Genomic DNA, 26,354 nt, shown 5'->3' on the forward strand with positions numbered 1-26,354 from the left:
AGAATAGGAAAAACAAGAGATCTCTTCAAGAAAATTAGAGATATCAAGGGAACATTTCAAGCAAAGATAGGCTCGATAAAGGACAAAAATGGTATGGACCTAACAGAAGCAGAAGATATTAAGAAGAGGGGCAAGAAAACACAGAAGAACTGTACAAAAAAGATCTTCACGATGAAGATAATCACGATGGCGTGATCACTCACCTGGAGCCAGACATCTTGGAATGTGAAGTCAAGTGGGCCTTAGAGAGCATCACGACGAACAAAGCTAGTGGAGGTGATGGAATTCCAATTGAGCTGTTTCAAATCCTGAAAGATGATGCTGTGAAAGTGCTGCACTCAGTATGTCAGCAAATTTGGAAAACTCAGCAGTGGCCACAGGACTGGAAAAGGTCAGTCTTCATTCCAATCCCAAAGAAAGGCAATGCCAAAGAATACTCAAACTGCCACACAATTGCACTCATCTCACACGCTAGTAAAGTCATGCTCAAAATTCTCCAAGCCAGGCTTCAGCAATATGTGAACCGTGAACTTCCAGATGTTCAGGCAGGTTTTAGAAAAGGCAGAGGAACCAGAGATCAAGTTGCCAACATCCACTGGATCATGGAGAATGCAAGAGAGTTCCAGAAAAACATCTATTTCTGCTTTATTGACTATGCCAAAGCCTTTGACTGTGTGGATCACAATAAACTGTGGAACATTCTGAAAGAGATGGGAATCCCAGACCACCTGACCTGCCTCTTGAGAAACCTGTATGCAGGTCAGGAAGCAACAGTTAGAACTGGACGTGGAACAACAGACTGGTTCCAAATAGGAAAAGGAGTACGTCAAGGTTGTATATTGTCACCCTGCTTATTTAACTTATATGCAGAGTACATCATGAGGAACGCTGGGCTGGAAGAAGCACAAGCTGGAATCAAGATTGCTGGGAGAAATATCAATAACCTCAGATATGCAGATGACACTACCCTTATGGCAGAAAGTGAAGAGGAACTCAAAAGCCTCTTGATGAAAGTGAAAGAGGAGAGTGAAAAGGTTGGCTTGAAGCTCAACATTCAGAAAACAAAGATCATGGCATCTGGTCCCATCACTTCATGGGAAATAGATGGAGAAACAGTGGAAACAGTGTCAGACTTTATTTTGGGGGGCTCCAAAATCACTGCAGATGCTGATTGCAGCCATGAAATTAAAAGACGCTTTCTCCTTGGAAGGAAAGTTATGACCAACCTAGATAGCATATTAAAAAGCAGAGACATTACTTTGCCAACAAAGTTCTGTCTAGTCAAGGCTATGGTTTTTCCTGTGGTCATGTATGGATGTGAGAGTTGGACTGTGAAGAAAGCTGAACACTGAAGAATTGATGCTTTTGAACTGTGGTGTTGGAGAAGACTCTTGAGAGTTCCTTGGACCGCAAGGAGATCCAACCAGTCCATTCTAAAGGAGATCAATCCTGGGTGTTCATTGGAAGGACTGATGCTAAAGCTGAAACTCCAATACATTGACCACCTCATGCGACGAGTTGACTCACTGGAAAAGACTCTGATGCTAGGAAGAATTGAGGGTGGAAGGAGAAGGGGACGACAGAGAATGAGATGGCTGGATGGCATCACTGACTCGATGGACATGAGTTTGAGTGAACTCCGGGTGTTGGCGATGGACAGGGAGGCCTGGCGTGCTGTGATTCATGGGGTTGCAAAGAGTTGGACATGACTGAGCGACTGAACTGAACTGAATATACATTTATGCCCTCAGAAGCAACTTGTAAAATATGACATTATTTTGATCAACAGAATAATATGTCAGTTTTTTAACTTGAGACTAACAAATAAGAGACTCACTTATTTATCAAAAAGACTTCTTAAAATCCATACAACAATCAGTAGACACATCAGAATGATGGAGGCCCATATTTTTCACACACACACCTACGTTTCTTACTTTTCTTCTTTCACTCCTTTTTTCTTCATTAACCCACTTTCACATAAGTGACCTGGTTTTCTTTAGTGAATCATTGTTGTATTTGTTTATTTATTGGTTTCATGGCACAGCATGTGGGATCTTAGTTCCTCAACCAGGGATCAAGTCTGTACCCGCTACACTGGCATTACAGAGTCTCAACCACTGGACCTACCAGGGAAATCCAGATATAACTGACTTTCAATGTAAATAAAAACCATGAAATTGAGCTGCAGGAGCTGCTTGTATATTTTGGAGATTAATCCTTTACCAGTTGCTTCATTTGTTATTATTTTCTCCCATTCTGAAGGCTGTCTTTTCACCTTACTTACAGTTTCCTTTGCTGTGCAGAAGTTTTTGATTTTAATTAGGTCCCATTTGTTTATTTTTGCTTATTTACAATATTCTGGGAGGTGGGTCTTGGAGGATCCTGCTGTGATTTATGTCGGAGAGTGTTTTGCCTACGTTCTCCTCTAGGAGTTTTATAGAATCTGGTCTTACATTTAGCTCTCTAATCCATTTTGAGTTTATATTACTCAGCCATTAAAAAGAATGCATTTGAATCAGTTCTAATGAGGTGGATGAAACTGGAGCCTATTATACAGAGTGAAGTAAGCCAGAAAGAAAAACACCAATACAGTATACTAACGCATATATATGGAATTTAGAAAGATGCAAATGATAACCCTGTATACGAGACAGCAAAAGAGACACAGATGTATAGAACAGTCTTTGGGACTCTGTGGGAGAGGGCGAGGGTGGGATGATTTGGGAGAATGGCATTGAAACATGTATGTTGTCATATGTGAAACGAATCACTAGTTCAGGGCCGATGCATGTTAGAGTATGCTCGGGACTGGTGTGCGGGGATGACCCAGAGGGAGGATAAAGGGAGGAGGGAGGTGGGAGGGGGGTTCGGGAGGGAGAACTCATGTACACCCGGGGCGGATTCATGTCAATGTATGGCAAAACCAACCAATATAATATTGTAAAATAATTAGCCTCCAATAAAAAATAAATAAATAAATGAGAAGATTTAGAGTTCTTCTATCTCGCACATTCCTATGGTCCCTCTTTCCAATGTTTGAATACAGTACTGATTTTTAATTAAATAAATTGGATTTTTTTCTTTTTAAAAAAAAAAAATGCATGACTCAAGCCAACTCTGGCTTGAGTGGGTGACTCGTCTCCTCCCTCTCCTAATGTTTCTCTCTCTCTCTCTCTAATTGGAGGATAATTGCTTTACTTTAATGTGTTGTTTTCTGCCGTAATCAGCCATAGGTATACACATGTCCCCTCCCTCTTGAACCTCGCATCCACCTTGCATCCCATCCCACCCCTCTACGTTGTCATCGAGCACCATATATGAACTCCTTCTGTCATACAGTAAATTCTGATGTGATGATACCTGAGGGAAAGCCTTCACAGAAGTATAACTCCCAGTATCTCAGAAGAAAGGGTTTGCAAAGCAAATGAAGAAGGTAAACAGAAACAGAGGAAAATATACATAAAATGTCTTATGTTTTTTATCTTTTAAATTATGAAAACATGGTAACACATGTATAGGAGATTTAGAAAATACAGAACAAAGTTACATATAGTTCCACTATAGAGAAAAGTAATTCTTGTGTATTGAAGTATTCATTTTTTTTCCAATTAAAATAGCAATACCTCTTTCCTCAAGAAACACTTTCAGCTCAAATTTTCACTGAAGTCAGATTAGCCCCCTATAAGCTTGAATATTTCCCCCTGTTGACAGATAAAAGACTGTGTGTCTGAACAGGCCATATATTTGTACAGCTTTAGACTCATTGAATGAATTCTATGTTTCCTTGGATTTAAAAGTGGTTCATTGCTCTTTACGTTATAATCTCATGGTGATAGTCAAGAGACAGCATAAGTATGTATATATTTTAGAAACTCAGGTCTGAAAACAGAAAAGGGAAATGTCACTATAACAAGTATTTATTTCTCTTTTTGAGTTGCTTCTCTCTGTATGACCACCTCTGGGTATTAACGCATGTATATGGAAGCTAGAACAATGATACAGATGAACCAACTTTCAAGGCAGAAATAGAGACACAGATGTAAAAAAGCAATGTATGGACACCAAGGAGGAAAAGTGGAGGTTGGGATGAATTGGAAGATTGGACTTGGCATATACACACTGCTGTGTATAAAGTAGACAACTAGTGAGAACCTAGTGCATAGCACAGAGAGCTCTACTCAGTGTTCTGTGGTGACCTAAATGGGAAGGAAATCCTAAAAAGAGGGGATATGTGTATCTGTACAGCCGATTCACTTTACTGCACAGCAGAAACTAACACGATGTTGTAAAGCAACTATGCTCCAATAAAAATTAAAACAAGAAAATCACAAGTATTAAATGTCTATGCATTTATTCAAAAGGTCTGCGCATATTATGTTTAATTTATTAGCAAAATATGCTTTAAATCTGATAAGGAGAATCTTAAGAATAAGTCGATTTATGGAGTTTAACGTGGTATCATTTCTCAATTTAATATCTAGTGCTTTCCCTGAGCCAGCATTATGCTACTGCTTTATAAGACAATAACACCGTTTAACCACCAGAACAGTTCCATGACACAGCTTCTATTATAATCTGCATGTTACAGATGAGGAAATGGATGCTTGGAGAGGTTTAAGTCACATGGTCCGATTTTACCCAGCTAATAAGTACTGAAGTAGAAACTTGAACCTAGACTTTCTTAAATACCAAAGCACTAGGATTTGGCTAGATTGGGGCTCATTTAGAGGGCACGGTCATGGAAGCCAAGGATTAGAGGGAAAATTAGAAGTTACAATGGAAAATAGCATGATGCAGAGATAAGAAAAGCAGAGCAAATCACAGAGCAGTTATTTACCAGGGATATAAACCTGGATTATGTTAACCTCTAACTCCTGACCTATAAAAGGGGTATAATTAAAAGACAGTGTAAAATAGTCCATAGACACTAAGCGTCTGCTATGCATTAAATGGCGGCAATATGTTTAGAAGATTGTATAACAGACGGAAGCACTTGCCCAGGTGGTTTGGTGGAAGAACAGAAATTAGTTGGGAATGGAGGTGGATACTGTACCATATATTACTAATGTATCTGAACTAAAACCTAGATGCAGCAGAATGCAGTGACATACATGATATGTTTTGACCATCCAAATAAATATCACCTGAACCTTTTTTAAGAAATAAAGAACTTTGGGATAAGTATGTCAATAGTAATCATCTAATGGGCTCCATAGTGCATACTCATGCAACTCTTACTTAGCAGTGATAGGTACCTTTCGTCTGATTAAAATAATATTTTCCCTACACCACTTGTAGGACATATGTTTTCAAAAGTTTCCCATAGCTCTTGTTAACAAAAAGGGGGGAGGGGAAAGCTAAACTACATTGTTTTGGGCTTGATCCTCTTTTCTGAACAAGGAGTTATATTTTCAAGGTTAATTCTTGGGATGTTGGTGAAGGCTGAGATTGTGAAACTGAGTTTTAAGGTACAAAAATAAACCCCTATGGTAGTGATGAAATTCCTGAGGCCATTACTTGCTGTCATCTATCTACTCAGAGACAGTATATGAATTTTCAAAGCACAGCATCTGACACACAAACTATCATTCAATAAATGATTTTGTATTATGTATATAATCATCAATACACTCTGTTCTACAATACAGTCCTTGAATTATATTAGGCAGCTTATTGTTTATCTTTTCTATTATAATCTAGTTATTGTGCATAATATCTACTTGTGATGGGCTATCAGACATTCCAATGGGCTCTCATACCATTCGAATGAAATGTCTGATAGATTTAAGGGTTGCCTGAATGAAAAAGTCTTCATTGAACAGTGTTTGATATAATTTAATACTGAAAATAAAACTACCAACCATTGGTGTTTACAAATTATATCCCACGTGAGGTAATAATTCTCTAATCGTGTATTTTTAAAATAATCAGTATTGAATTCAGTTCAGTTCAGTTCAGTCGCTCAATTGTGTCCGACTCTCCGCGACCCCATGAATCATAGCACGCCAGGCCTCCCTGTCCATCACCAACTCCCGGAGTTCACTCAAACTCATGTCCATCGAGTCGGTGATGCCATCCAGCCATCTCATTCTCTGTCGTCCCCGTCTCTTCACACCCTCAATCCCTCCCAGCATCAGAGTCTTTTCCAGTGAGTCAACTCGTCACATGAGGTGGCCAAAGTATTGGAGTTTCAGCTTTAGCATCAGTCCTTCCAATGAACACCCAGGATTGATCTCCTTTAGAATGGACTGGTTGGATCTCCTTCAATTAGAGTATAGCTAATTTGTGTTTGTGCTCAGTCATGTCCCACTCTTTCAGTTCAGATAGTAAAGAATCTGCCTGCAATGAAGGAGACCCGGGTTCGATCCCTGGGTCAGAAAGTTCCCCTGGAGAGGGGAATGGCGACCCACCCCAGTATTCTTGCCTGGAGATTCCTATGGACAGAGGAGCCTGGCAGCCTACAGTCCATGGGGTTGCAAAGAGTCAGACATGACTGAGCAACTAACAATCGCAATTTGTGCTTGTGCTCAGTCATGTCCGACTCTGCGACCCCATGGACTGTGGTCCGCCAGGCTCCTCTGTCCATGGAATTTTCCAGGCAAGAATGCTGGAATGGGTTGCCATTTTCTCCTCCAGGGAGTCTTCCTGACTCAGAGAGCACACCCACATCTCCTATGTCTCCTGCATTGGCAGGTGGATTCTTTACCACTGAGCCACCTGGGAAATCAGGCCTGAGGGTTTCACTAGCAGCAATGACAGTATCACAAAGCTGAGATTTCTGATTCATGAACAGTGTAATGAACTTGACTAAAGCTTGGCCAGGGAGGGGAGTATTTGTCAATAGATTGGTCAGAAGATGAAGAAATTTACACATCATGTGATTTTTAAAGCAAATCAGTTTTAATGTAATTTATTTAAAATGTAAAGAACAAAGCAAAAAACACTCACCCATTTCTTCCACCTGCCTCTCCCTTTTGTTTTATAGATGCAGATAATATAGATAAATACACATATATACATGTACGTTTTCGATTTCACATATAATAGAGATTGTACAAATAGTATTTGTCTTTCTTATTTCACTTAGCATAATGCCCTCAAGGTCCATCCATGTGATTGCAAATGCCAAGATTTAATTTGTTTTTATGGCTGAATAATATTCCAGTTCCTGTGTGCGTGTACACGCGCATGCTTGTGTGTTTGTTTTCATCCATCCATTGAAGGATGTACTTAGGATGTGTTGGCTATTGTAAATAATGCTGCAATGAACATGGGGTGCATATATCTTTTCAAATTAGTGTTTTTGTTCTGTTTGGAGAAATGCCCAGAGGTGGGATTGCAGGATAATATGGTAGTTTCACATTTAATTTTTTGAGGAAACTGCATACTGTTTTCCGTAAGTGACTGCATCAGTTTACATCTCACCAGCGGTATACGGGTGTTCCCTATTCTCCATATCCTCTCCAATATTTGCTAGTTTGTCTGTTAGTCATTCTAACACGTATGAAGTGATATCTCTTTGTTATTTCGATTTGCATGTCCTTGGTGATTAATGGTGTAGTGCATCTTTTTATCGGAGAAGGCAATGGCAGGCCACTCCAGTACTCTTGCCTAGAAAATCCCATGGGTGGAGGAGCCTGGTAGGCTGCAGTCCATGGGGTCGCTAAGGGTCGGACACGACTGAGCGACTTTAGTTTCACTTTTCACTTTCACACATTGGGGAAGGAAATGGCAACCCACTCCATTGTTCTTGAGAGAATCCCAGGGATGGGGGAGCCTGGTGGGCTTCCGTCTATGGGGTCACAAAAAGTCGGACACGACTGAAGTGACTTAGCAGTAGCAGCAGCATCTTTTTATTGGCCATCTGTATTCTGATCTTCTGCCTGCTTTTTAACTGAGCTGTTCAGTTTCTTGCTATTGAACTTTGAGTTCTTTGCATATTTTGGATATTAGCCCCGTATTGGATATATGATTTGCAAATATTTTCTCCCTTCCTGTAGGTTGCATTTTCATTTTGATGATGGTTTTCTTTGCTGTGCAGAATCTTTTAAATTTTTTTTTGCTTTTGGTGTCAGATTTTTAAAAATCATCTATGAGCTTACTGCCTTTATTTTCTTCTAGGAGTGTTATGATTTCAGGTCTTATTTTCAAGTCTTTAATCTATTTCAAGTTAATTTTTGTGTATGATATAAAGTAGTGGGGAGTTTCCCTCGTAACTTAGCTGATAAAGAATCCGCCTGCAATGCAGGAGACCTGGTTCGATTCCTGGGTCTGGAAGATCCCCTGGTGAAGGGATAGGCGACCCACTCCGATATTCATGGGCTTCCCCGGTGGCCCAGCTGGTAAAGAATCCGCCGGCAATGCGGAAGTCCTGGGTTTGATCCGTGGGTTGGGAAGATCCGCTGGAGGAGGGCATGGCAACCCACTCCAGTATTCTTGCCTGGAGAATCCCCATGGACAGAGGAGCCTGTGAGCTACAGTCCATGGGATCTCAAAGAGTTAGGCATGACTGAGAGACTAAGCCCAGCACAGCATAAGGTAGGGGTCCAGTTTCATACTTTCTCATGTGGCTGTTCCATTTTTCAATACCATTTACTGAAGAGACTGCCTTTTCTACATTGTATAGTCTTGGCTCCTTTGTCATAGATTAATACCCTGCAGGAGTGCATTTATTTCTGGTGCTGTATTCTGTTCCAGTAATCTCTGTGTCTGTTTTTTATGCTAAGGTCACACTGTTTTATAGGTGTTTGTAATATAGTTTGAAATCAGGGAGTATGATGCCTCCAGCTATGTTCTTTCTCAAGATTGCTTTGGGTTTTCAGTTTTCCAAAAACATATCAGTTTTAGAAAGACTGACCTAAACCCCTTTTCTTCATCTAACAAATTAATCCCTTTAGATAAGGGTAAAATAAGGACATTCACTTTAGCAAACTTTCACTTTGAACCACACAAATGTGTATTTTAAAATCCTCTAAATTCTCGGTTGTGGCATGTTGTTAAACTGGTTTTAACAAGGGGCACTTGATTCCTTGCTAAAAATCCCTTCTGATAGATAGGAGCTTTTATTTTTCATCTGCTGTTGAGATTAAAGGATTTAGTATAAGGCCCAAGAATAGATATCCTTAATAGGATTGAGACAAACCAATTACCATATTTTACTAAGAGCATTCTTTATGTGGGGGAGAAGCTAAGAATAAACCTTAGCTCTTAGAATCTTCAAATTTTCTAACTTTTACTGTATTTACTTGAATTCAGCAACAACAGCAGCAGGATCCCTTTTTGTTAGAATTATCCTGGGAAATTCTTTAAATTATCTTTTCAGATGTGGCTTATCTCACCATCTGTCACCATGGCAGGAAATTAGTGCATAATCTTTTGAGGTCAGCCAGGATGCTCAGAAAGATAAGGAAAAACAACATTGATAAATACTAATTGAGCATCCATCACTGACTAGTGCTGTCCTAGGTGGTAAGGGATCCCTAACAGTGAAAGCACTATTTATAGCCTAAACAGGGAGACAGACAAACATTATGCAATTATATATCATTTTGACAAGTGATGTCATAGGACAAGTGCTATTGGAACTCACAAGAAGAGTGTCTGTCTCATATCTTGGTTGAGTTGAGATTGGGAAGATGAGGGTGGAGGAAATGTAAGGGTATGGGTGTGAGTGTGTGTTTGTGTGTGTGTGTGTGTATGCATGTGCGTGCATTGGGCACGGGAGGTTGGAGAGGAGCAGTGGTCTCCTTAGCAGAGAGAGGGGAAGAAAGAGATGCAAGAGGTGATTTATAAATGGAGACTCAAAGGATAGAGTAGAAATTATCCTGGAGGAAGCAGGGGTATGGGCTGGGGTGGAGGGTAGGTACAGGAAGGGTTTTCTTTTTTTAATTGGGGTATAGTTGCTTTACAATGTTGTGTTAGTTTCTGCTGTACAATGAAATAAATCAGTTATATGTACACATATATCCCAGTGAAAAAGCAGGCTTAAGACTAACTATTTTAAAAAAAACTAAGATCATAGCATCTGCCCCCAATACTGCATAGCTAATAGAAGGGGAAAAAGTCAAAGTCGTGACAGATATCCTCTTCTTGGGCTCCAGAATCACTCTGGACAGTGACTGCAGCCATGAAATTAGAAGACGATTGCTTCTTGGCAGGAAAGCGATGACAAACCTAGACAGTGTGTTGAAAAGCAGAGACTCTGCCAACAAAGGTCCATATAGTCAAGAGTATGGTCTTCCCAGTGGTCTGGTACAGTTGTGAGATCTGGACCGTGAAAAAGGCAGAATGCCAAGTAATTGATGGCTTCGAATTGTTGTGCTGGAGAAGACCCTGAAAGCCCCTTGGACGACGAGGAGATCAAATAGGTCAATCTTAAGGGAGATCAACCCTGAATATTCACTGGTAGAACTGATGAGATCTCCAGTATTTTGGTCATCTGATGCAAACAGATGACTTATTGGAAAAGTCCCTGATGCTGGGAAAGATTGAGGGCTGAAGGAGAAGAGGGCGTCAGAGGATGAGATGACTGGACAGCATCTCCAATGCAGTGAACATGAACTTGGGCAAACTCTGGGAGATGGTGAGGGACATGGATGCCTGGCGTGCTGCAGTCCTTGGGGTTGCAGAGTCGGACACAACTGGGTGACTGAACAACAGCAACAGTCCCCTCCCTTTTGGAGCTCCCTCCCACCCCACCTCCATCCCATCCATTTAGGTCATCACAGAGCACCATGCTGAGCTCCATGCGCTATACAGCAGCTTCCCACTGGCTATCAGTTTTACACATGGCGGGGCATATATGTGAATCCCAGTCTCCCAGTTCACCTCACACCTGCTATCCTGTCTCCGTGTGTCTGTTCCGTACGTCTGCTTTCCTATTCCTGCCCCAAAGATAGGTTCATCTATACATTTCCAAAAGAAGTAATATCATGTGCAAAGGCTCAAGGGCAAAAGGAATATATATTTAACTTAAGACCTTAGATAAATGCTTCTCAAGCTTTAATGAGTTTAGTGTCAAAATGCAGATCCGATTCAGGAGCTCTAGGGCAGGTCAAGAAATCCTGGCTATCAACAAGCTTCCAAGAGTGCTGCTGGTACATAGACTGAACTTCAAGTAGCAACATAAAAACCACTCAATTTCCAGTAGTGGGTCACTTCATTCTCTGGTGAAATCACTGAATATTCCTTAAGCTATTTTCACTACTAATGGTTGACCTACTTATTCGCATTGCATGAATCATTGATTGCAGTGTGGTGGCAACTCAGGATCTCATTGATATACGACATTGTTCTACAAAGCTGTCTGCTTCTCCTCCTATAATACTTTTAAAGTCACTACTTTAAATTCTGCTTTGGTGCCTTCCTTTCTAGCTTGATCTTCCTCCTCACTGAAATGCATTTAGCAGTTTCAGCGTGAAACCAGACGGAAAGGATGTGCTTAATAAATACTGTCAACACTTGTCAAAATCAAACGAAAATGTCCCAGGGAAGTATTTACATCCTTCCCCATTAAGAGCAAGTTATAAGGCTGTGCTGTATCTTGACAGCAGTTCTTTTAATGTCAGTCTGTGCTCATTTTTAATAAATGCATGAGTTTCATGTTCTTGCCATCGCTGTCTCATCCTGTAGCAGCAAATGTTCTGCTTCTAGGGAGAAAACGTTTTTGCAAATACTCTGAAAATTCCATCTCCTTCCCAAAGGCATGGGAATACATTGAGCTGGGTTGTAGTCACCTACTGGAAACTTACATTCATGTCACGTGATTTTAAAGATGTGCCTCTCTAGATATATTTTAGATATAGGCATCATTAAATTGATTCATAATGTGTTTCGGGAGAGCAGAAGATGCATTGAGGACACATTTTTAATTTTGTTAATGCTATACATGGTTAGCCTTAAAACAAATGGAGCGAGCCCTGCAGGCAAGCAACACTTTCAGATCCCCTTCTTCTCCTTCACTTCTGACTAGGATCTCAATCTCACAGTCATCTTACAAGAAGAAAGATTTTCGTACCAGGATATGTGTGGGTCAGTCAGTTCAGTTAAGTCGCTCAGTCGTGTCTGACTCTTTGTGACCCCATGGACTGCAGCATGCCAGGCCTCCCAGTCCATCACCAACTCCCAGAGCTTGCTCAACCCATGTCCATCGAGTCGGTGATGCCATCCAACCATTTCATCCTCTGTCGTCCCCTTCTCCTCCTGCCTTCAATCTTTCCCAATATCAGGGTCTTTTCCAGTGAGTCAGCTCTTCACATTAGGTGGCCAGAGTATTGGAGTTCCAGCTTCAACATCAGTCCTTCCAATGAATATTCAGGACTGATTTCTTTTAGGATTGACTGGTTGGATCTCCTTGCAGTCCAAGGGACTCTCAAGAGTCTTCCCCAACACCACAGCTCAGAAGCATCAATTCAGCACTCGGCTTTCTTTATAGTCCAGCTCTCACATCCATACATGACTACTGGAGAAAACATAGCTTTGACTAGACAGACCTTTGTTGGCAGAGTAATGTCTCTGCTTTTTAACATGCTGTCTAGGGTGGTCATAGCTTTTCTTTCATGGAGCAGAAATATCCAGTTCTAATTGTTGGTCCACTTAGAGGTCCATACCATTTCTGTCCTTTATGCCCATTTTTGTATGAAATGTTCCCTTGGTATCTCTAATTTTCTTGAAGAGATCTCTAGTCTTTCCCATTCTATTGTTTCCCTCTTTCTTTGCATTGATTACTGAGGAAGGCTTTCTTATCTCTCCTTGCTATTCTTTGGAACTCTGCATTCAAATGGATATATCTTTCCTCTTCTCCTTTGCCTTTAGTTTCTCTTCTTTTCTCGGTTATTTGTAAGACCTCTTCAGACAACCATTTTGCCTTTTTCTTTTTATTGGGGATGGTCTTTATCACTGCCTTCTGTACAATGTCACGAACCTCTGTCCAAAGTTCTTCAGGCACTCTATCAGATCTAATCATTTGAATCTATTTGTCATTTCCACTGTATAATCGTGGGAAACAGTGGAAACAGTCAGAGACTTTATTTTGGGGGGCTCAAAATCACTGCAAATGGTGACTGCAGCCATGAAATTAAAATATGCTTTCTCCTTAAGAGAAAAGCTATGACCAACCTAGACAGCATATTAAAAAGCAGAGACATTACTTTGCCAATTACTTTGACATTACTTTGTCTAGTCAAAGCTATGGTTTTTCCAGTAGTGAGAGGATGTTCGAATTGGACTATAAAGAAAACTGAGTGCCAAAGAATTGACGCTTTTGAACTGTGGTGTTGTAGAAGACTCTTGAGAGTCTTGGACTGCAGGGAGATCCAACCAGTCAATCCTAAAGGAAATCAGTCCTGAATGTTCATTGGAAGGACTGATGTTGAAGCTGGAACTCCAATACTTTGGCCACCTGATTCGAAGGACTGACTCATTGGAAAAGACCCTGATGCTGGGAAGGATTGAAGGCAGGAGGAGAAGGGGCGACAGAGGATGAGATGGTTGGATGGCATCACCAACTCGATGGACATGAGTTTGAGCAAGCTCTGGAAATTGGTGATGGACAGGGAGGCCTGATGTGCTGCAGTCCATGGGGTCACAGTGTTAGACATGACTGAGCAGAATTAAACTGAACTGTATAATCGTAAGGAATTTAATTTAGGTCATATGTGAATGGGGTCTAGTGGTTTTTGCTACTTCAATTTAAGTCTGAATTTTGCAATAAGGAGTTCATGATCTGAGCCACAGTCAGCTCCCAGTCTTGTTTTTGCTGACTGTATAGAGCTTTTCCATCTATGGCTGCAAAGAATATAATCAATCTGATTTTGGTATTGACCATCTGGGGATCTGGTGACTTGGCATTTCTTCTTTCTCCTAGACTAACTCAGCAGTTAAACTTTTATGAGTATAATAATCACTAGGGTACTGTGGCTACTCTCCCTGGTGTCTCCGATGGTAAGGAATCTGTGCAGTGGGGGTGACCCAGGTTTGATCCCTGGGTCAGGAAGTTCCCCTGGAGAAGAGAATGGCTATCCACTCCAGTATTCTTGCCTGGAGAATTCCATGGACAGAGGAGCCTGGCAGGCTACAGTCCATGGGGTCCCAAAAAGTCAGACACAGCTGAGCAACGTGGCTACTTGCAGCCATGTACAATGTGCTTTATGGAAAAACAAGGAGCTTCAATGGGTGGTCTTTTACTGTAACCTAGGTTCCCTGATTTTGGACCTACCCAACTTTCCCTAAGTTAGTTATGATCCACCTTTAGAGAGATACCAATTGCTGAACCTTTATTTCTATTGTGTTTTGTATCAGGTTTGTGTCCATTTCATTTCTCAGCCTTCCTCCTACCCACTCTCAGGATTGCTAACCCTGCAATGAGACATGGGGAATGTCCCAACACTGGACTTAAATCTTTGGTGGCCTGGATGGACGTGATCCTCCAGGTCACTAGAGACGCCTAATGGACATAGCAGAAACAGGGCAGGCAGCTATGTAGAACTCTTCGGCCTGTCTCCCTGAACTCCTGCACACAGAGCTTTGACTGGTTCCTACTAAGAATAATAACTCAATTTCTTTTGAGTCATTGGTCAAGTTGTTACAGACCATAGTTACCTTGGTCAGTGATCTTGTCTTCCATGTGTAAATGATTTAGAATCTCACAATGATAACCTGTTTGGTATAAAAGTCAAACTCTCCTGTGGCCGAGAAAGCATTCAGAAGGCCTGGAGCTGAGTTTGAGGGAGAATCACTTACTGACAGTAAGTAGGGTACAGGCCCTACATTGCAAGAAGCCTGTAAAGACAGGGCTGAAAACTCAGACGCTGATATTCTGAAAGTGAGGTCCAGAGCTAACAGGGACCACAGACTTCACGCCAAGTGTTTCATTTATAAACAAAAAGGAGACAGGCCCTGAAAAGCTAGGCAGTGTCTTGGCTGAGGCGTTAGAACCAGGATCTAGAGTCAGTTACCTTCTCCCTGTTTCCCGATCCCTCCCCGCTCCTTCTTCCTTTTTCTTTCCTTCTCTGTCCCTTCCTTCCTTTCTTCCTTTCATCCTTCCTTTCCCAATCTTCCCCTAGTTCTTCAGAAACAATGTGGATGCTGTCTCTTCATTTTATTCCTTACGCTGGCAGTAACTCAGAAAGCTTTACATAAAGTTTAAAACAAAACAGATTTCACTTGAATTATTCTGTAAAATTTTTACCCGAATTTCTGATTTGTTTCAGAGTGCTGTCTGTGGTCATGTAAATAAAAGAATGTTATTAACAGAGGTTAATAACAGAAATACAAATGGACTACATGCATGCAATATTTGATTTACGGCTAATTGCAATGCAGTGAAAATTGACTAATTCAGAACCTCAAGCATAAGGCATACGTATAGGTTATTTAGAAATACAATGTTTATTTAACAGATCTTCTGTTTGATGCTTCTCAATCTGAAGAAAAAAATTCTACATGTTGGGTTGATAATTATATAAAGAGTCATTAGACGATAGTTCAAAAAATGTGTTTTAATGAATTATACATGTTCTATGTGGTCAACAACCACAAAAATAAAATATGTAGATTTGAGATATCAGTATACTTTTTTAAAATCTAAATTTGCATATTTTCAGAAAAAAAGTATTCAGCCTAACTTAAATATACAAGAAGCCCTCTGAATCTTAATATTTCTCAGCTCAGCTCAGTAAGTCACTCAGTAGTGCCTGACTCTGCGATCCCATGGCCTATACAGTCCATGGAATTCTCCAGGTCAGAATACCAACCTGGGTAGCTATTCCCTTCAATATTCTATAACTATTTTCTAAAAATAATTTTGATTTTTATCATGTCTTGAGGCTGTATAAGTAATTTCAGATCTTTTAAAATATGTATACACCCCTGTATATAGTCAAGCCCACCAAGATTTGACAGGAATAGGGGAAGAGGATTTAAGTCTAGAATTTTGGAGACAAGAAAGTTAAAATACTGTCTCCAGTCACAGCAATGATAAAGAGATGACCTGTGTTTTCTAAAGCTCATGTTCTTTTCATGGTACCACACTGCTTCCCAATTAAAATTGTTTTCCTCTCATTTGAAAAAATATGAGTACTTTTTATGTATTCATTTTGGCTGAGTAGAAATAATGTGACAATGGAAAGAATATTACTTGGGTTTTGAAACTTCTTGCTTAAGAAAACGTGTCAACTCTGCTAGAAATCATGCAGATGTGTCCATCCACAGACCATGAAGGGTGATGGGTCACAATTTTATATTCAGAATGGAATAGGTCGTAGTGCTTCCACCAAATACAAAAGTGAAACCAGCAAGGAAACAAACATCAATGTCAGCAGAAGATTTGCAGTGTCCAGCTTAATCTGAAAAGATGAATTTGCATAAAGCACATTGTGCTTCTTTCTTTCTGAATATGCAGATGACTCAATGAATGTGTTCTCTTTTGTGTTTTGGGGAACAAACAGCAGCCTGGAGTCACCCCTGATGTACGAGGTTCCGGAAACACAGCAGGGCAGCGCCAGCGCCAGCTCGGGAAGTAGCCTGGGCGGCTCCATCACTGCGTGTAAGAAGGTAAACACTGCCTCTAGCATCACTCTCTCTGAACTGATTGAGCTGATTGAACACTGGTTTGAGTTTTCAAGCACATCTTCTAAAGCAGAAACAGCAGTAAAACCACACAACAAAATCACTCACAGTTTGCTCATGGGGATAACCGCCTGATGACATTAAGCATGTAATTCATGGGAATGATCAGAAAACTCAAGCATTTCAGAAAGGTCTGATTTAAAAATTCTAAGCCTCCAGTCATACACCACACCTCCAACTTCTTCTAGTAGCTCTTCCTAAACTTAAGCATGGATAAGGGCTTCTTGGATCTCCTTTCAGAAAAATCTTCATGGATATTTAATGATTCAGCTTACTATAGTAAGCTCCTAAGTTTTCCTTTAGCTGTTTTCTTAAAGGGAAGGGTATGCTTGGCTATTTTATTAGGAACAGAATTGAATTTCCTATAGATTTTAGAACTGATAAACAAATCTTGCTTTCAGACACTTGCAGAAAGTTGACATTTGAACAACATAAAATCATCTAATTTAACTGTCCCATCTTTCAAGCCAACCCAACCCAATTTCAGACCCAGAAATTTAAAGCCAAATGCTCACTTACCTATTTAATGCATTTGTCAGTATTTGATGCTGAATTCCAGAGGAAAGTGTATTTCTTTTCTTGAAAACAGAGAAAAATCATACTGGGTTATTCATTTATTGTTAAAAAAAAAGTTCAATTATAAAGAATGCTTATACATTGCTGCTGCTGCTGCTAAGTCACTTCAGTCGTGTCCGACTCTGTGTGACCCCATAGACGGAAGCCCACCAGGCTCCCCCGTCCCTGGGATTCTCCAGGCAAGAACACTGGAGTGGGTTGCCATTTCCTTCTCCAATGTGTGAAAGTGGAAAGTGAAAAGTGAAAGTGAAGTCGCTCAGTCGTAGTGACCCCATGGACTGCAGCCTACCAGGCTCCTCCATCCATGGGATTTTCTAGGCAATAGTACTGGAGTGGCTTGCCATTGCCTTCTCCGGCTTATACATTAGATAAATTATTTTACTGATCATGTTTTATATGTACATTTAATTATGATAACATAATGTACATTACATACGCATATATATTTCAATCTATTGATTACTCTTCTGAGTGAATCAGCAGTATTCTCTGTTTGTGTGATTTTGTATAGTTTTCAAGTACCAAAGAAAACAAATATCTTCAATAGAGAACATACATTGATTATAAAAAAAGTAGTATTAAACATAATCTTAAAAAAATATTTGCATGCATATATTCAAAACTAAATATAAAAATAAATGTGCCTGATTAATTAAGGCATACGTGTTACATAATCCTATCTTACTATCACGTGTTACATAATCCTATTTTCTCTCCTCTTTTAAAATTCTTCTAGAGGATTCAAAGCTATAAATTCCAGATTTTAATGCAGAAAACCGAGACCCTGTCACGCAAACTGGTTTTGAGTTGCCTATGAAAGAACTAAAGCTGCAGGTTTCAAGCCCTAAATATGGTCTATTCAACTCTGTAACTCTAAATTATAAAGTCATCACCAGATGCTATATCTTTCATAAGGATAAATTATTTTTAATTTATTCTAATTTTTGAATAACTCTGTTTCTATTGATTAGAATTTCAGTGGCATTTAAAAGAAGGATTGAAGCCAGACTGCCTGAATTTGACACCCAGTTCTATGATTACTAGTTGTGTGATTTTGAGCAAATTACCTCTTCATGCCTCAATTTGCTCATCTGAAAAAAGATGTTATTACCCATTTCACAGGGTTAAGATGCAGGTTCTTCAATGAATGTCTCAATAGGAAATGCTTAGAACAGTGCCTGGGATACTATATATATTCAAATATAAAGATTACCTGTAACTACTATTAGTCTAAAGAATGGTTTTACCAACTGGTAAACAGTGCCAGAAAAATTCAATAGTAGCATTACCATGCTAAGAGTTAGTACTTTATGATCTGTTATTTCAATTATGCTTATTTCCCTAGAAAATAGTCATATTCATTTTTTTAAAAAAATCATGTCTAGAAGCTAATGAATTAATAATAAAGAAGTTTGGGGCTGAATAGGTTCTAAAAAAAGTAAAACAAATTCAATGATCTATTCTAAATGATCTACTATATATGTATGTATGTATATATATATGATTTTAAAATTTTTAATATAATCCTACTCATTCCACAATTATTTCTAGAACAACTGTTATTAGGTTGAACCATATAAAATTCACTTTTTTATTGATCATTTATCAAATATGGGTACTTTCATATAATCCAACCTGAATACATTTAAAATTTCGTTACCTCCTAAGGAAAGATAGGGGCTTCCCTGGTGGCTCAAATGGTCAAGAATCTGCCTGCAATGCAGGAGACCTGGGTTCAATCCCTGGGTTGAGAAGATCCCCTGGAGAAGGGAATGGCAACCCACGCCAGTATTCTTTTCTGGAGAATTCCATGGATAGAGGATCCTGGCGGGCTACAGTCCATGGGGTAACAAAGAGTGGGACAGGACTGTGTGACTAACACACACACACACACGCGTGCATGCATGGAAAGATAAAAAGATAGATCACAAATGGCCCCCACTCTAAAAGAATTTACAGTATGGTTTGGGAGATTGTACTGGTTTCTGACATGAAAAGTCAAGCAATAAATAATAAGATAAATAATATAACTCTACAGTGACATATCAAGATAGTATAAATTAGGGGACAAATGAGCATTATGCGTATTTATAGCTGAGAACACAGAGAGACACTGGATTTGTAATAGACAACAACCTTCAAAAAGAGAAGATGTTAATTTAGACTTTGAAGTGTGATTAAGATTTGAATAAGTGAAGAGATTCAGTTCAGTTCAGTCGCTCAGTCGTGTCCTACTCTGCGACCCCATGAATCACAGCACGCCAGGCCTCCCTGTCCATCACCAACTCCCGGAGTTCACTCAAACTCATGTCCATCGAGTCGGTGATGCCATCCAGCCATCTCATTCTCTGTTGTCCCCTTCTCCTCCCCCAATCCCTCCCAGCATCAGAGTCTTTTCCAGTGAGTCAACTCGTTGCATGAGGTGGCCAAAGTATTGGAGTTTCAGCTTTAGCATCAGTCCTTCTACTGAACACCCAGGACTGATCTCCTTTAGAATGGACTGGTTGGATCTCCTTGCAGTCCAAGGGACTCTCAAGAGTCTTCTCCAACACCACAGTTCAAAAGCATCAATTCTTCCGCAATCAGCTTTCTTCACAGTCCAACTCTCACATCCATACATGACCACGGGAAAAACCATAGCCTTGACTAGATGGACCTTGGTTGGCAAAGTGATGTCTCTGCTTTTTAATATGCTATCTAGGTTGGTCATAACTTTCCTTCCAAGGAGTAAGTGTCTTTTAATTTCATGGCTGCAATCAGCATCTCCTGTGATTTTGGAGCCCCAAAAAATAAAGTCTGACCCTGTTTCCACTGTTTCTCCATCTATTTCCCATGAAGTGATGGGACCAGTTGCCATGATCTTAGTCCAACTAAATTTAGAAAGCAGAAGCCAAATTAATGTAGGAGAAGCCATTACTTTTGTGTATGGCAATATTTTTCTAATATTCATGGTACATTCCTTTCATTCTTAAGCTTACATAAACATTGCATTTTAAGACAATTTAGTAGCCCTATGTGCCATAGGTTATACACCATGTGGACTCTGTTTTTCTTGCCTTCCAAAAGATAGCTCACCAGTATTTCTTCTTCTTTGTATCAAAACCATAAACCACAATAAAAGACATGAATATTGAAACTTAACTCCTTTATTTTATTTTTATATGTTACTGCAAGTTGATTTAAGTGATCATGATTATTTTTTTATTGCATTAATCACAGGTCACAGGATTGGGGAAGTAAGGATCTGTATATTCACAATTGCACATATATGTTTTGTACAATAATTACAAGAAGAGTAAGGACAGTTCTGTCTTAGAAAGAGCAAGACTATCCAGCTAAATCCCCACTCTTCACAGTGAATCAGCCTTCAGTAAGAGTAACGTGGATAATTGAAATCAATTGGTAATTCCCCAAACTCATTTTATGTAATAGTTTCATCTTCTTATCCATCAAACCTTATCAGAACTGACATATTGTTAAATTAACCAGTAGAAGAAATAAAACAAGGGTCCAAAAGATAATGCATTAGTTGGATAATCAGCCTCTGAAAAATTGCAAATTGACCAAATGTATTTCGTATGCTGTATGCTTGACAGTGAATCGCTAAGGTTTTTGGAATCCTATCCAGGTACAGTTGCTTTAGTTTCTTGTTGTTAAGGAAATATGTCACTGGACGCCATAGCTGTGAAAAAGCCATACCATTAGGAAAAAGAATTTAGTGGTCTTATTTGAAGGAATTATTAACTCCTTAATATATGTGTTTATTTGAGAAGGACTGTCTTTCCCCAGAGCTAAGATCACCATACCATGCAATCACAGCTAATATATACTGTCCTGGCATTTTGTTGAGAGAATCCCCTTTTGCTCTCAAAAATTCCTTGGTGTGCAAAGTATCCTATGATTATCCCAACTCTAGCTTCAGAATTATCCTTTCTCTTCTTTCTCCCATTCCTCTAAGTGCTGTGAAAGTTATCAGATAAACTCGCTCTGTGGTGTTAGTAACTACACATCTTAATGTTGTTGTAACAAATAAAATCTGTTTTTACTTAACTACTGCTACTGCTGAACTACTATGATTATCACCTCCCTCAGCTGACACTGGCAACTGAGCCTATAGAGCCTGGCTCAAAATTCTATTCCTCACAAAGCATCAGTCCATGCAAGTTGTGATTTAAGCTAACTTTGATGTCACCCTAATTTAATGAGCACCAAGACCCATCTAATTCTGCTTCACTGACTACACTAAAGCCTGTGACTGTGTGGATCACAACAGACTGTGGAAGATTCTTAAAGAGATGGGAACATTAGACCGTCTTTCCTGCTTCCTGAGACATCTGTGTGTAGGTCAAGAAGCAACAGTTAGAACTGAACATGGAACAACAGATTGGTTCCAGATTGGGAAAGGAGTACATCAAGGCTGTGTATTGTCACCCTGCTTATTTGACTTACATGAAGAGTACAACATGCAAAATACTGGACTGGATGAAGCAAAAGCTGGAATCAAGACCGCCAGGAGAAATTTCAGCAACCTCAGATATGCAGATGATACCATTCTAATGGCAGAAAGCGAAGAGGAACTAGAGAGCCTCTTAATGAAGGTGAAAGAGAAGAGTGAAAAAGCTTAAAGCTCAACATTCAGAAAACAAAGATCATGGCTTCTGGTCCCATCACTTCATGGCAAATAGATGGAAAAATTATGGAAACAGTGACAGACTTTATTTATTTTTTTTTTTTTTTTGGTCTCCAAAATCACTGCAGATGGTGATTGCAGCCATGAAATTAAAAGACTCTTGCTCCTTGGAAGAAAAGCTATGACAAACCTACACAGCATATTAAAAAGCAGAGACATTACTTTGCCCACAAAGGTCCATCTAGTCAAAACTATGGTTTTTCCAGTAGTCATGTATGGATATGAGAGTTGAACTATAAAGAAAGCTGAGCACCGAAGAATTGATGCTTTTGAACTGTGTTGTTGGAAATGACTCTCGAGAGTCCTTGAGACTGTAAGGAGGTCAAACCAATCAATCCTAAAGGAGATCAACCCTAACTATTAATTGGAAGGACTGATACTGAAGCTGAAGCTCCAATATTTTTGGCTACCTGATGTGAAGAGCCTACTCATTAGAAAAGACCCTGAGGCAGGGAAACATTGAAGACAGGAGAAGAAGGGGACAGCAGAGGATGAGATGGTTGGATGGCATCGCTGACTCAATGAACATGAGTTTGAGCAAGCTCGAGGAGATGATGAAGGACAGGGAAGCCTGGCGTGCTGCGGTCCATTGGGTCAGGAAGAGTCAGACATGACTGAGTGACTGAACAACTACCAGACCCAGGGGAAGTTTTAATGTATGCAGTGTTGTTGTTGTTCAGTTGCTAAATATGTCCAACTCTTTGTGACCCCATGGACTGCAGCGCACCAGGCTTCCCTGTCCTTCACTATCTCCGGAAGTTTGCTCAGACTCATGTCTATTGAGTTGGTGATGGCATCCAACCATCTCATCCTCTGTTGCCCTCTTCTCCTGCCCTCAGTCTTTCCCAGCATCAGGGTCTTTTCCAATGAGTCAGCCCTTTCCATCCAGTGGCCAGAGTATTGCAGCTTCAGCTTCAGCATCAGTTCTTCCAATGGATATTCAAGATTGATCTCCTTTAGGATTGGTATGCAATATAATGCATTTAAATGATGAAATTCTACATACTGCCTTGGGGGAGGGAGATGAGAGAAAGAAAGAAAGCTGCTGGTGAAGAAGGGACACTGGAGCCCTCCCTGTTATCTCTTAAAATTGTTTCTCACCTGGACATTCCCTGATGTTTCCTTCCCTCATAGGATAATTCTTCCTTACAAGACAAATGCAACCACCTTTGTTAAACTGAATCATATGGATTTCCCTTTAAATAAGCTAAGTTATTATAAATGTTATCCTTTTTATTTATTAAACACTAAGTGAAATGTCCTTAATATTCTCTTTATAATAAATCAAAATCTGTTATCTAAAGGGAGGCAGTAAAGTGTTGTGTAGCAAAACTGAATTTGGAATCCAAAGTCCCGAGTCAGATTTCAGGTTTCTCCTTTTACTGTGTGATCTTAGACCAGTGATGTAACTTCTCTGACTCAGATGTCTTAAGGGTTGGGAAGCCTTCATACCAACCCTTAAGACATCTGAGTCAGAGAAGTTACATCACGAGTCTAAGAGCTTGGGCTTCCCTTGTAGCTCAGCTAGTAAAGAATCCTCCTGCAATGCGGGAGACCTGAGTTCTATCCCTGGGTTGGGAAGATCCCCTGAAGAAGGGAAAGGCTACCCACTCCAGTATTCTGGCCTGGAGAATTCCATGGACTGTGTAGTCCATGGTGTTGCAAAGAGTCAGGCAGGACTGAGCGACATCCACTTCCACTTCACTTTCCCTGTTTGCTCAGTGGTAAAGATTCCCCCTGCCAGTGCAGGAGACAAGGGTCTGATTCCTGGGTTGAATAGATCCCCTGGAGGTAGGAAATGGCAACTCACTCCAGTATTCTTGCCTGGGAAATTCCATGGACAGAGGATCCTGACAGGCTACATACAGTTCATGGGGTTTGCAAAGAGCTGGATACAACTTAGTGACTAAACAATAATAACATGACATTTATATGCCAAAAGCTTTGTGTAAGTCTTCAGTACATAGTTCATGCTTAATAAAAATTAATTTATTTTTTAACCAAAAAATAATCTTTTGTTGTTGTTTAGTTGCTAAGTCATGTCTGACTCTTTTTGGACCCCACCAGGCTTCACTTTCCATGGGATTTCCCACGCAAAAATACTGGTGTGCGTTGCCATTTCTTCAGGGGATATTCCTTACCCAGGGATCGAACCCACATCTCCTGCATTAGTAGGTCGATTCTTTACCATTGAGCCACCAAAGAAGCCCACAGGGTAAAATTTATTTAAGTAGAATTGACAAACTAATCTGGATGTACCATGCAATGTGCCTTCATTGTGTTGATTATCTGTTGGACTCTTCTCTAGTTAGAAAGCATTATGAAAGTGAAGTGAAAGTGCTAGTCACTCAGTCGTGTCTGACTCTTTATGACCCCATGGACTGTAGTCTACCAGGCTCCTCTGTCCATGGAATTCTCCAGGCAAGAATACTGGAGTGGGTAGCCATTCCTTTCTCCAGGGGATCTTCCTGTCCCAGGCATCAAACTGGAGTCTCCTGCATTGCAGGCGGATTCTTTACCATCTGAGCCACCAGGGAAGCCCCTTGAAAGCATTATCTGTTCTGTTCAGTCGCTCAGTCGTGTCCGACTCTTTGCGACCCCGTGGACTGTAGCCTACCAGGCTTATCCATCTATGGGATTCTCCAGGCAAGAATACTGGAGTGGGTTACCATTTTCCTTCTCCAGGGGATCTTCCCGACCCAGGGATCGAACCCGGGTCTCCCGCATTGGAGGCAGACGCGTTAACCTCTGAGCCACCAGGGAAGCCCAATAGTCAATGTCATATGTCCACAATAGCAGGACATTTTCGATTCATACTTTGCATCACGGACTGAAGATTTGCTACTCAGGATATAGTGGAGCCAAATGTATGAAAAGAATTTTGGAGACAAATCAACACCTCAAATATCCTTCTCTTTTTAGGGCATGTTAATTAAATCCACCCTATAGTTGGACTTATCAAAGGCATCAGACTGAAAACACTTGAGGTTCCCAGAGGCAAGATTTGATCTTAACGCGACATCTGATCATCTCTTTGAAGCTTCAAGAGCATGCTTTGGCTTGACTGACCTCTTTTAAACTGACTGAAATTTGCTGTCAACAGTAGCACAAATACAACTGAAGAAAAACAGAATGGAGGCCCCTTGATGTTTTACTCTGCTCTGTAATATACATTTCATCTCAGCCCATATCCTTTTGATGACATGTAATTAGCAAAAGCAATTCAATTAATACGTTCATGCACGAGCATACACATTGAAAGGCTTTCTCAGAATCCTATCCTTATCTCTAAAGATGTTTTTATTGATCAGAATTGCATTGCTCTTGGCCAAAAGCCCCAGTAGTAACTCCAGGAAGTACATGATGGAAAATAGCTATAATAATCTGTATTTGTAGAAGCTGTTTCCTTAAAGGAAGGAAGGGCTTTTAAAATATATGTAACTAAGTAAGTAAAATTAAAACAAGGCCAGCATAACTGGGCCATAATCACCTTTCTGTTGAAGGCTTTCCCTCTGGGATGTAACCCACTCACAGATCTATAAACACTCTTCTGATCAAGCAACCTGTTAGGATGTTCAGGAGCACCTTCTGATGCCAGAGAATGGCCTCTTCAAATTTTGTCTCGTTTTATTGCCCTTCTACAGGAATAATCAGAGGCATTGAAGAAACAGGGAGATTTTTAAGAAAAGGAATAGACAGATGTCTTCCTAAAAGTGGTATTTGAAGATGGTTAGTCTAGTAGTTCTAAAGACAGTTCCTTAGACAAAAATGAGAGTGAAATCTGGGATGGCAGAAGAAGTGCAGCTTACATGGATGGGAAAGCAGGGAGAAGAGAGGCAGACCCTGTATACAGAAACTGCGGGGAAGGAAAAGCAAGACACATGAGGAAATCAAGGTCGATAGGGCTCCACGACATTTAGAGTTGAACAGAACCACGAACTCTATTTGAGCCAAGACATTCATGAGTGGTGAGTCATTGAGGTCATTGGGAAGAGGAGCTAGGAGACAAGGTATCAGGTTCATAGGTTCAGATTTAGCCCAGTTACATCTGAAGAGCCAGCCACAAAATTTCTTCTGGAGGTCATTTCACTGACTGCCTATGGAAACATTTACTTGTCCTGAGCCACACTAACGTCTAAAAGGCTTCAAGGTTGCTCTGAGTCCAGAACACAGATAATGAGGACTCTGGTGGGGACTCGTTTCCTCTGCCTTCAGCAAAAGCAAATTGAAATGATAAACATCTTCTCTTGCCTTTAAAGCAGCCTGGTCTACTCTGAACTAGAGAGGTGTGCTACATGGTGAGTTTATTCTTTGACAAATGTCAGTTCAGTAATGTTAGGTGGGAAACTGTTTAAAACTATCAATTATGGCTCATTTTGCAATCTGAATGTGATTCAGCTTCTTATTCCAAAAGTCAGGACTTCTATTCAGGATTCCACACCACCTCTCCTTCGTGCCA

At 40.2% G+C, this 26,354-nt stretch overlaps 1 protein-coding gene across 1 annotated transcript in view; it reads left to right on the top strand.

Annotated features, from left to right (window-relative positions):
* The window catches only part of SPHKAP (SPHK1 interactor, AKAP domain containing), a 162,104-nt gene that overhangs the window by 6,705 nt on the left and 129,045 nt on the right, over nt 1-26,354 (top strand). The window contains exon 2 of the mRNA XM_088841870.1: nt 16,449-16,554. Coding sequence (XP_088697996.1) covers nt 16,449-16,554 — 106 coding nt within the window. The remainder of the gene's footprint in view (nt 1-16,448; nt 16,555-26,354) is intronic.

This window comes from Moschus berezovskii, chromosome 2 (genome assembly GCF_049115385.1).
Source record: "Moschus berezovskii isolate FMDL1 chromosome 2, NW_MosBer_1.0, whole genome shotgun sequence".
NCBI lineage: Eukaryota > Metazoa > Chordata > Mammalia > Artiodactyla > Moschidae > Moschus > Moschus berezovskii.